This window comes from Pristis pectinata, chromosome 16, assembly GCF_009764475.1.
Source record: "Pristis pectinata isolate sPriPec2 chromosome 16, sPriPec2.1.pri, whole genome shotgun sequence".
Classification (NCBI taxonomy): domain Eukaryota; kingdom Metazoa; phylum Chordata; class Chondrichthyes; order Rhinopristiformes; family Pristidae; genus Pristis; species Pristis pectinata.
This window is the reverse complement of record NC_067420.1, coordinates 32,005,108-32,017,651: the sequence shown is the minus strand read 5'-3', so window position 1 is coordinate 32,017,651 and position 12,544 is coordinate 32,005,108. Positions and strand designations below refer to the sequence as shown.

The 12,544-nt window shown below is 41.3% G+C and overlaps 1 protein-coding gene across 4 annotated transcripts in view; it reads right to left on the bottom strand.

Annotated features, from left to right (window-relative positions):
- The window catches only part of LOC127578691 (proto-oncogene tyrosine-protein kinase Src-like), a 153,088-nt gene that overhangs the window by 66,502 nt on the left and 74,042 nt on the right, over nucleotides 1-12,544 (bottom strand). For all 4 annotated transcript variants that reach the window (XM_052030973.1, XM_052030974.1, XM_052030972.1 and 1 more), the window contains one exon: nucleotides 12,125-12,394. In XM_052030973.1, coding sequence (XP_051886933.1) covers nucleotides 12,125-12,386 — 262 coding nt within the window. In that variant the 5' untranslated portion in view covers nucleotides 12,387-12,394. The remainder of the gene's footprint in view (nucleotides 1-12,124; nucleotides 12,395-12,544) is intronic.

Here is a 12,544-nt window from a genome sequence, read left to right as displayed (position 1 = left end):
AACGTGCAATGATTACTGCTTACACTTTTAGCTTCTTCCTAAGAATACGGCTGTAATGAAATTGTTTGGCCAAACTACTTTGATGATGTATCCTTGAAGAATTAAGGCTGGGGTTATGAATCTTCAGGTGGTGCAATTTTACAACAAGCAGAGAATTGTAACAGCCCCATCTGATGCATCCATTTTTTTTCCTCTGGAGATTAGATTTCTACTTTGGAGAGTGGGAAAGAACACATGGTACAGATGATAAACTCTTAAACTTTACCAAATTGCCATAGGGAGTAGTGGTTGAGTCTGTCCCCATGAAGTGCCTGACTCTAATTAAGAGACAGCAGAAAAAACACTTCACAACCGTAAAGCATTCCTGATGTAAACACTAGATAACAATTCAGGAGCAATCTAATTCATACCAGGAGTGTCCATGGTGCATGTAAAAATGAGCAGCCAGCCTGCTGAAGCTAGATCTAGAGCTAATAATTGGAAGCAGTGTGCAATATACAGACCAGTATAAACCTCTGAAAATTGACATAGTTGTGAACTATGAGCTGAAGGTAGCCAAGCCTCATTCGTTGCCCCGAGGAACTCCAGCAGAATGTTCTTCAGATTTTTTTTAAGCTGTGTTGTAGTAAGATCTGGGGCTAAGTGGTCCAGATAAGATCCCAACCTAGCTTTGGTGAACAGGTTATTGATTAATTAATGCTCAAAAGCACTGTCAACAATTCCTTCCATCAATTTGCTGACATTTGAGGGTTGTGTTATGGACTCAGTGAAAGTCCCTTTAAGATAGAGAGTGTGTGTGTATGTGTGTGTGGGGCGTGCTTACGTCAATAGAAGATAAAGGACGTAATGACGTTGTTGAAGAAGTCAGAAGAAGAAGAAGAAAGAGAGAGAGAGAAGGGAGAGAGACACCAGCCTGCTTGTTTTCTCTATCGATGGATGAGAAACAATAACTGTGTTTGCCACTGAAATCCATGTATGGAAGTTGGAAGTAATCCGGTGGAGTTCACTTTGTTGCTGACCTGTAGAAGGAAACAAGTATTTGTATGTGGACGACCACGGTTCGGATGCTTTTCGGGGTGAGGAAGTCACTACCGAGTAAACACTGAAGTGTCGTTTGGGTTCCATCGTGGAACATTTGGATTTCGTATGTACTCTCTCTATGTTTTTCTACATCTACATCTTATCTTCAGACAACGGTGGTTGTTGAAGAAGCCCTTGCTCATGTTTCACCTTATGGCTTGCGGAACTGAACTTTAAGAACCATTCCGGAACTGGGAGTTTTGGACTTTGTCACACACACACACGAAGAGTTTAGTTTTGGGGTTAACGTTCGAGGTTTAACATTCTTGAATTCTAACATACTAACATTTTTTTTTACTTTTATTTTACGTATTATCATAAGTAGTGATTAATAAAATAGTTTTTAACACTGAATCATGCTCAGTGTGTTTCTTTTGTTGCTGGTTTGTGACAGTTGTCTGATGGGACAGTAATTGCCTAGATTGTACATCTCCTGAATTATGCAGACAGGTCATAAAACATTTTTCCACACTAGCTGGATGGCTGTTGTTAGTTTTACAGCTGCAATGGAATAGCGTGGCTAGTTCTGAAGCTCAGGCCCTCAATGGTAGAACGAGAATGTTGTCTGGTCCCATAGCTTTTCCTCTAAGCAGTCAACTCAGAAATTTCTTGATACCTTGTACAGTGATTCAGATTGGCTGAAAGCCGGCTTGTGCAATGACCAAGAATTCAAAAGGTCAATCAGCTGCAGAACTTCTAGCTGAAGATATTTGCCAACAATCCAGCTTGGCCTTTTCATAGAATCATAAAAAGGTTACATAATCAGAAACTATTCTGCTCATCCTGTCTGTGTCAACTCTCTAACAGAGCAACTCATGGACCTTTCTCCACTGGTTTGCAGATTTTTCTTCACCATATCTTTATCAATTCCCTCTTGAAGTTCACAGTGAATCCTGCCCCCTCCATATCAGCAGGCAGTGCATTTCAGGTTCCAACTCTGCACAAAATAGTTTTTCCTCACATCACTCTTAATCCTCTTCCCCCTTTGTTTTATACCTGTGACCTCCAGTCCTCAAACTTCCCCCCCCCCCACCCCCACAAAGGGTATGGTCTCCCACTATACACTCCGTCCAGACCCCTCATCATTTTCTACACTTCCATCAAGTCGCCACTTAACCTTCTCTTCTCGAGAGATGTGGGGATTATTTTCTTTACTCTATCCTCATAATCATGGTCTATTACTCCAGGAACTATTCTTGTGAATCTTTTTCTTGGCCCGCTTGAAGACACCCACATCCTTTCTATAATATGGTCACCAGAATCAAACAGAATACTCCAGCTGAGGCCAGATCAGAATGACTTCTCAGCTTTTATATTTGATGTCCCTGTTGATAAAGGCCTAAACTGTGTTTGTCTTAGTAACCACATTCTCAACCAGCACACACAACTTCAAGGTTCCTCAGTTCCTGCACTCTTTTTAGAACAGTATTTATATTGTCTCTTTTCATTACTCCTACAAAATCCAAATCCTTACTTTTCTCTGCATTAAATGTCATCTGCCTTACAACTGCCCATTCTGCCACCTGTCCATATCCTGTAGCAGTCTATCAGTGTAGTCCTTGCAGTTCACAATACCAAGTTTTGTGTCATACTCAAATTTAGAAATTTTGGCTTGCACCTCCCAAGAATGCATCATTAATAAAGATGAAAGACAACAATAATCCCACCATTATTTTCTAGAAGGCATTATGTTCTAGAGGGCCAAGGTTGAAGGCGAGATGGGAACAATTTAAGGGCGAGAGGGGGTTTTCAACACTTCAAAGACATTTGGACAGGTATGTGGATGGGAAGGTTTACAGGGATATGCAGGCAAACGGGACTAGCTCAGGAAGATACATTGGTTGGCAATGGATGAGATGGGCTGAAGGGGCCCTTTCCATGTTATACAACTCTATGTCTATTATTTGGCCACAAGTATGGATGTTCAATGATGATTGCATAATGCTCAGGACATGAAGCAGTCCATGTCAACAAACAGCAAGAACTAGACAACATTTTAAAATGGATGGATCAAGTGACAAGTAACACGTGTGCTGCACGAGTTCCAGGCAATGACCATCTCCAACTAAAGCAAGTATAACCACCTACCCTTGACATTCAAGACATTACTGTCACCATGAACCTCCCTGTCAACATTCTGAGAGTCCCACTCACCAGAATCGTGGCTGGACCACTCAGGCAAATACTGTGGCTGCAAGAACAGGTCAGAGACCAATATCCTGAGGCAAATAATTTGTCACCATCTTTTTTTGACTGCTCAACAACATACTTGACCCTGGCATCCAAGGAGGTAACACACCATCTGGAGTTACATTTGCAAACACAGAAACACCTTTCTGCCTCCCTAAAGAATCCAAAATAACATTTGCTCATCTCCTTCCACTCCTACCACTCCCAGGGACACTGTCTCCCACAGTCCCTACCACTTCCGGGAGCTCAGTCTCCCATTATCCTGTCGGTCACTCAAACTCAATCTTCTTTTAAACTTCCCTGCAGGCACCCCATGCACACTATCCTCACCCTTAATGTTCTAGAGTCCACATCCTGGAACTACTTAATCAGCAGCACTGTGGAGCCGCCTGCGCCACACTGGTTGCATTTGCCGCCAATATTAGCAATGAATGCAAAACCTTTGCCAATGAGTTTTCTAGTAACAATTAAACAACAGACATTGGGAGGTCATTTTGGAAGAAATCTGCAAGTTTGGATCTGCGCTCACATTGCAAAGCAGGAAAACAAAATCTGCTACAAAAAATAATTTGTTCCAACCACGACAGCCTGATGCTGAATCAGAGAAACAAAACACTGCAGTAGTGCCAGCGGGAGAAAGTAAAATCAATATGGAAGCAAGTTGCCTGACTTGCTGATGATCTCCCAACTCAATGACATGATCATCAGCTGCAAATTAATTCCCACTGCATCAAACCCTCAGCACCTGAATCCTCATTCCCCAAGGCAAAGGCTGGCCTGGAATTCTCCAAGCCATCAATAGCAACCATTTTAAAACTTCAGTCTCTGATTTATTTCTGTGCACAGATCACAAAAATCAAAACTAGATGCTTTAACTAGACTTAATCTGTGCTTAACAATTGTGTCCGCTCCATCTGCAAACTGGCTGAGATGAGATATGTAGAAATGATGTATATACCTCATTCAAAAGAAAAGAGCTGAGAAAAAAATATTAAGGATTAGAAATTCTCCTGCATTGGGAAAGATGTTCTAAATAGAGGTTTTTTTATTGCGAGGGCCTTCTACTGCAAAATTCTATTGTGTGCATGAGCCTTAAATTGTCATGGTCAATAGAATTGGCCTTGCACGTTTGATATGCATAAAGACCTCTCGATAAGATCATCTGGTGGCTAGATGTAGGGATAAAAGGGTTTTGAGAGAATGGTTGCTGCTTCAGGTTGGGATTGGGGGGCAGGGGTCACAATGGGTTGGAGCATTGAGAAAAGAGTGGGAGGATAAACTGGGTGGCAGGAAATCATTGAAGGTCACTATCAAGGGACAGGGGTGGGGGAGGGGGCTGATGGAAACGTGCTATAATAGTTAAGACTTTAATTTAAAAGGCCCCCCCGAGTTCAGCTAGTGCCCAACATCAGACACCATGGTTTGGGCCCCCTTTAAGTATCACTGAAGCATGCCTTACACCGAAAATAAAGGCTGGCTTCTATTTGAATGCCTCTCACAGCTACGTACATGGAAGGAGCATTCAGATATGCCTTCCATGGCTCTGAACAGTACTCTGCATGTCTAGGCACCTCTGTGTACTCTGAAGTTCATGATTTTGCATCTGAGAGCTCTGTGAACAAGTCATCCCTACACAAAGTACAAAGCAATTGGTTTTCCAATTACATTCTGCCATTAAGCACACATCAGTGAAGGACTATTCAGAATCTTTAGGTTAATTGCAAAATGCCACACTACCTCTTGTGTGAAGACTTGTGCTTTTATGTGCATTGAGGTGAGCAATATTAGCAAATAATGGCTATCAAGGAGTTCCTGGTCAGAGACGTGATGACTTAGATGTAGACGAATGCTTCTTGAGATGTAGACGAATGCTTCTTGGACTCTCCTTCAATGACGTGCTTTAACCAATGCTCACAACAAGATCCTTCACTATACCAACAGACTAGTTCTCTTTTCTGTACTGAGCACCTTTTCAGAATTGGTAATTGATTTATTATTCTCATATGTACCGAGGTACAGTGAAAAACATGCCATCCATTCAGATCATTTCACCACATCAGTACATCAAGGTAGTACAAATGGGAAAACAACAGAATGCAGAATATAGTGTTACAGTTTCAGAGAAAGTGTAGTGCAGGCAAACAATAAGGTGCAAGGTCGTGATGCGGTAACTTGTGAGGTCAAGAGTCTATCTTATCTAAATTAGATCTAAATACATAAGGGAACACACTCCTGGGAACTTCATAAACAATAGAAGCCCAGTTCCATATTTAATGATGTTATTGTGATAGAGTAATATTCAGGTAAGTAAGCAGTCCAGTGCCATGAGTGGCAGAGAAGCTGGGTAGTGGAATGGAAAAATTAGGAAAGGTGCTGAGATAATGTACATCAAGGTCTCAGATTCCATCTCAAGATTCAATTGAGGAAGGGTTGTGGGTCAGAACAAAGCAGAACTCTCTGCCACACATTGGACCAGGGGACCTTTTACTTTCATTTGAACAGGCAGATGGGAGTTCCCTTTAAAGTCACATCCAAAAGTCAGCTTCTCTGATGTTGTAGCACTCCAGTGAAGTCTAGATGATGCGCATAAATCTACTGTGGGACTTCAATCGCCCAATTCTCAATTAGTCCTAAAAGATAGTCTCACTAATTTGGTGCAAAATTAGGACAGTTTTCCTTCTGATGTTTTTAGACTCTTAAATGACGGGCTATGGAATCCCTGTGATGAGGGAATACTTTCATCTAATTACCTAATCTCAGCCTATAATATTTAACTGTGAATAATTTCTAAAAACTACACCAAAACCACACACAAGACAGCAACCCCTTTCTTTCAAGATATTAAACAAGCTTGCCAGTGAAGAAGATTGTAATATTGATCGTTGTACATTTGTGTCATCGATCATTCAGGAGTACCTCTTCAAAGTACAAAATCATTTGATGGCCAGAGGATTCTACCAGAGATCTTCATTTTAGGAGATAAGTGATACAGAGGGAAATTACTTCTCATCTTTCAATGCTCATTATTTTTGCATTGTGGATCACTTAAATGAAGTGAAGATGCAGTATCTGCTTAGCTGGGCTTCATCCTGTGCATTTCAAATTGAATTGATACCACAGGGAAATTCAACTGAATCGCAATTGCTAACACACAAGCGATGAGTCAACCCATAGCAGTCGATAACATTAGTTTACATAATGGATAATATGAGAAAGGGACGATAAGAACAGATTACTTCATGAGACGGAGAAACACACGGAAGAAGGCATAAACCGAAAATGAATCTGGGAGGGCGTATCAGTATGTTGGATAACCTATGAGAGATGGGCTTCTTCAAATGTTTAAATGAGGAAAAAGATTTGAAAAAAATAAAAGGGAAGAAATTACTTCCATTGTTGAGAGAGTCACAAACAAAGGGACGTAGTTACAAGGGGCACATCATTTAAAGCCAAAGTGCATGGAAATTTCTTCTCTCAGAGAGTCACGCATCTCTGGAATTCTCTGCCCCCAAGAGTGATAGAGGCCATTAGATGTATTTAAGGTGGAGATGGATAACAATTTGAAAGATTGAGTAATTGAGGGCTGTGGGAAACTGGGACAGAGGAGGCCAGCATAGATCTCATGTGATCATATTGAATGGTGGGGCAGGCTTTGGGGTCTGATGGTTTACTCCTGCTCCTATTTTCTTGTGTTCTTTTAAATCAGTAAAAGCAAGCTCATTTGGCAAAATGTAGCCATTCCTTCATTGATTCTGGGTCTAAATCCTGGAACTCCCTATCCAGCCACACTGTGGGGGTACCTGTAACAAAAGGACAGCAGTGGTTCAAGGCTGCGCCTCACCATCAGTTTCCCCAAGGGTAATTAGGACAGGAGGGCAGTAAGTGCTGACCTGGACAGTAATGCACACAGCTCTTACATTAATTAAAACAAAAGGCCAGGAGTTTGTCACAAACAAAATACATTGCAAGCTGTTAGCAGATTTATTTTTATGCCAAGGTCTGCTTGGCAATAGAGTTTCCACATAATAACATTCGTTGGAAGGGTAAACACTTCAAAAGCAAAATTTAAAATGAAATAGCAAGAGAGAAAGACCATTGCAGGAGCTTTCAGACATTGCTACAGAGGCAATGGGCAGTTAGAGTCCCCATTATGCCAGCCTCTCTCTGTAGCCAGTGGTTGAGTACATCATGTGTCATGAAATGTTTCAGGCACAGTTTGACTCACTTCAGAAGGGATTCAGGAATGACACATGTTCAGCCTCTGGCCTGAGTCAATTTTAACTCAAGACTTGGTGCAAGATTTTAAAGTGGCCTCTTCTAAGAATACACTGAGGAAAAAATACACTGGATTCCCGATCATGTAGGCTGTGCTTGTTGTCATTAATGAATTAGTTTGAGCTTCTTCTTTCTTTCAGTCCAGTTGATGTGTTTTAAGTATTAATAGCAAGTTCACTTATAGTGTGGTTCTCAGGCAGCAATGCTTTTTTCAAAGATTCTGTCCTTTAGATGGATTATTAATCAAGTTTCCAATCCTCCCACTTTAGGCATGAACCCACAAAGAGACCATTTGCCCAAAGCCCTGTGCTCAGAAGTGGTTCTTGTTTGCCAGGCAACCTAGTGACCATGGCTTGCAACCAAACTTATTTGTCACAGTATTCAGAACTTCAGTGACAGTTGAGAGGATAAATCATGTATTATTTTTGCTGGAAGGAGAGCAACAGAGAGAGAAAGACAATGTATGGGCGCAAGAAACATCGACCAGGGAACAAGAAACACAATTAAAAGGGGAAGAGGGAACCAAACTGGGAGAGAGAGAGACAGGAAGCCAAACATGAACGATTAAGGGAGAGGGTGAGCAGCTGGGGAGACAAGGTGAAAAGAAGAGAGAAACTCAAATTGGGAAAGGAGAACATGAGAAAAATTAACAAATGTGGAAGGAAAACACGAACATGGCTGGAAGACAAAGGGAAATGCAAACTTGGAAGGCAGAAAAGAATAACACTAATGAGAGAAACATGGAGAGAGGCAGACAGGCAAACAGAGAGACAGACACATAGTCGGGGTGAGAGAGTACACATCAGCTTGTGATGTGCACTATTGTGTAATATGTTTTCGTCTGGGAGTTAAGTAGCCTTGGTGCTTCTTTCTGAGAATTTTGCCTCAACTCCTTGGAGCTAATGATTCCTTTTCTCAATCATATTTTTGTTGTAATGGTGGTACATACATGGTGTTTCTCATTGTGGTTAATTCATGGCGGAAGTATTTTGTTTAAACATTTCTCATCCTTTGAAGTCCTTTGTGCTTAATTTAGAAATAATATTTGTTCATCACACAAAGATGTAAAAGTAAATATTTTTTTTGGAGCCTAATGACATTGAGCCATTCAACTAAGCAAATCTAATGACTTTTATAAATACTGGAAAAATGTTACATAACCAAATGTTATATGATTTAACATCATATGAGTGTCTTTGGGATTAAATGCCACATGATCAACTCATCTGGTTTATATTAAAGAGTTGCCACCCTTAGTGCTAATCCATGGATTTATGTGGATGTCAATGGCTCTAGAGCACAATCATAATAGTGTTTCCACCAGGGCCTGGTCCACATTCCTTGTTCAACTACTAACAACGAGAAGAGATCAACTATTCAGTCATGTGACTCCAGAAGTTGTGGGATCATCCTGTACAGAAATGACTGCCACAGGCATCTAGACAAAAGAGTAATCACACGTGAACCAGAGGAGAAATACCAGCTTCTCCACCAAGCTACACCAGGATGGCCAAAGACTCTCGATCAAACATTCCCTCCTCTTCACCTTCTCCACTCATGGGAGGCAAAAAGAAAGTCACCAAAGCTGAGAGTTTAAGAGATGTAAGAGGGTGATGCGTGATGAAACTAGGATAATTTGACTTAAGTTTTGTGGCCGATTCTGGTAACCACTTTCCAAGTTGGATGGGAAGGCCATAAAAAGGTGAGCGAAAACATTTAGGTTGAATGTTTCTGTGTTAGAGAGAACGTTAAAGGTCATCATTCACATAGAACATTATTGGATAGTGCTTTTTTACTTCAGCAACTGCTTGGCAAAAAGCTCCCCCCTCCACCAACCCTAATTTTTTTTTTAATTCATTCATTTTCTGTGATCTGGACTTTGCTGACAGAGCCAGCATTTACTTCCCATCCCTAATTCCCCTGGAGAAAGCAGTGATAAGTCACACCGTGGTCCTTCTGTTGCAGATATTCCCAAGGTGCTGCCGAGGAGAGATTTCCAAAATTTACACCCAGTGGAAACACATTTCCAGATCAGGATGGCATGCAACTTGGAGGGGATCATTTAGACAATGGCTCTCCCACACACCCATTCTACTTGTCCTTTCTCTGGTAGGGAATCGCAGGTTTGGAGTAGTCTGGGCATTCTGTGGATGGAACACACTGAAGCCACGGTGTGCTGTGCGGATGGAATGAATGTTTAGGGTAGTAGATGAGATGTCAATCAAATAGTCTGCTTTGTTAAGGATGTGTTGATCTTCATGAGAGCTGATGGAGATCCACTCATCCAGGCAAATGGAAAATACTGCATCATGCTCCTGATTTGTGCCTTGTAGAAGAGCTTGGAAAGGAGTCACTGACCACCTCTGACCTGCCCTTGTACAGTGTTTACATGGCTGGTCCTGTCGGGCTTCTGATCAATGGTGATCCTCCAGATGTTGAGCGTAGGGGTCTCAGCAATAGTAACGCCACTGAATATCAAATGTAGGTGATTGGTCTCTCTCTTGCTGGAGATGGTCATTGAATGACTCTTTGGTGGCATAAATGTTCCTTGCCACCCATCAGCCCACGTCTGAAATGTGGACCAGGTTTTGCTGCTTCATTTTGCTGAGTTTTGCCAAATGAATTGAACATTGCGTAATAATCAGTGGCAATTTTTACATCTGACATGATGGGAGGAAGGTCATTGAAGATGGATGAGCCTGAGGAAATCCCGCAGTAATGTCCTGGGACCGAGATGATTGACCTCCAATAACCACAACCATCTTCCATTATGTGAGCAATTCCTACCTCCAATTATACACAGGTGCAAACGCTGGTGGCTTTAAACTGCTGATTAAAAGGTGATTAATTTTTTTTTAAAAGATCTAACTCAAGATTATTCAGCAAGGGTAAGGTGCAAAAAGCTGGGTTCCAACAAATTGCAGTCTAGTATCAATTGTTTGGAAATTCCACCACAATTCAAATGGATTGTCCATATTCAACATCAAGGTGGAAGGTCAGGCACAGGCCAACAAGGTCAACATTTCCTTAAACTAATTGAGGTACAAGTGTTGCTGAGATGGGCTAGCTCAGAAATGGAATTTGGGCTTCTATGACTTTTGACTCAATTTGTTCCAAAGCAAAAAATAAACAGCCTCATCACATCTCCCAAGTGACAAATTTATCATTTAGCTGTTGTCATGTAGACAAATCCATCAACCGTTGTGAATAAAGCAAGATCACACAGACAACATCTAGCCAAATATTAAGCGAGTCTGTTTGCATGTCTTATGTTGGCCGAGAATGACATGGTCTTCCTTTGATGCCAAAGATTAGCAACATGCAGATGTATCAATAAAATAGGAAGATTTAATCTAAGTTTAGTGTTTGTATGAAGATCTAGGAATAGATCAACTTACCCCACTTTAGCCTGCTTCACTATTCTGTCAGCTTATGGCTCCTCTGTACCTTAGCTGTATCACTTACATTGGTTCCTTCACTTACAGAACCTTCCCTGACAAAAATCAATCAATCTCAGATTCAGAATTTTTCCAATTAATCTAGTTTTGACTATTATTTAAAGAAGAGTTCCATATTTTGACTACATTTTTGAAGAAATTCTGGTACCACTCCAAATAGACCCAGATCCAATTTAAAGATTACACCATCAGAGGGAACAGCTTCACTCGATCTGCCTTATCAAAACCTTTCAGCATCTTAAAACTATAATTAGAACACCCCTTAGTCTTCTACATTCAAGGAAATACAAGCCTGGTTTACCGAACTTGTCCTCAGAATTTAACCACTTTAGTCCCAGTAGCTTGCTGGTGAATCCACACAACACCCTTGCCAAGGTTGGTTATCTGTGCTACAATCAGCCAACATCACATTATGGATATTGCTCAACTTAGCATAGCAAGCATCCTATCTGAATGCATCATGGCTTGGTATGGCAACTACTCTGCCCAGGACCACAAAAAACTGCAGAGTTGTGGACACCGCTCAGCACAAAAGTGGAAACCAACCTCCCCTCCGTAGACTCCGTCTATACCTCTCACTGCCTTGGTGAAGCAGCCAGCATAATCAAAGGCCCCACCCACCCGGGACATTCTCTCTTCTCCCCTCTCCCATCAGGCAGAAGATACAGGAGTCTGAGGGTACATACCATCAGGCTCAAGGACAGCTTCTATCCCACTGTGATAAGACTGTATCCCGTATATGATGAGATGGACTCCTGACCTCACAATCTACCTTGTTCTGACCTTGCACCTTACTGGCTACCTGCACTGCACTTTCTCTGTGACTGTAATATTTTATTCTGCATTCTGTTATTGTTTTACCTTGTACTACCTCAATGCACTGTGTAATGGATTGATCTGTACAAACGGTATGCCAGACAAGTTTTTCCACTGTACCTCGGTACAAGTGACAATAATAAACCAATACCAATACATTATTAGAGAATTAGCACCAAGATTAAGTAAGCTCCCGATTTTAAAAATGCCATTCCAGGTAATGTTTTCAAATTAATTTCTGATTAATTAGTCAAAAGTTCTCTCTCTTCCATGACCACTGGCTCAACTCCGATTCCCACACTAACCTGCCAGTTGGCCCGTTCGTTGTGACGGTGAAGATGCATTAGATGAAATAACTCCTCCGAATAGTGTTAGTTCCGTGGTCCCTCCAAATGGTGCAATAGTGGAGCTGTTCTCATCCAGACCCGACGTTTTAGCAGGGGTTGTGTGGGACTCCTGTGGTGCCTCAAGACCATAGCGTAGATTCTGTGTACTGGATGAAATGCTGTTGTCCCCAGCCTTTGGTTTCTGAGACGGGTCTTTCAGCTTGCTCTTACTACTCCCCATTGTTAAACCTAGAGAGTCAGAACTTTAATTACTAATAGTGATAACAGTTTTCTTAGAGCAATAGTTTATAGGTAAATTCCATTTCCTCTGCTTGACTGGATAACTGCTAGCTTTAACATTAGCTTTTATGAAAATAATAAAAATGTTATAATAGATAA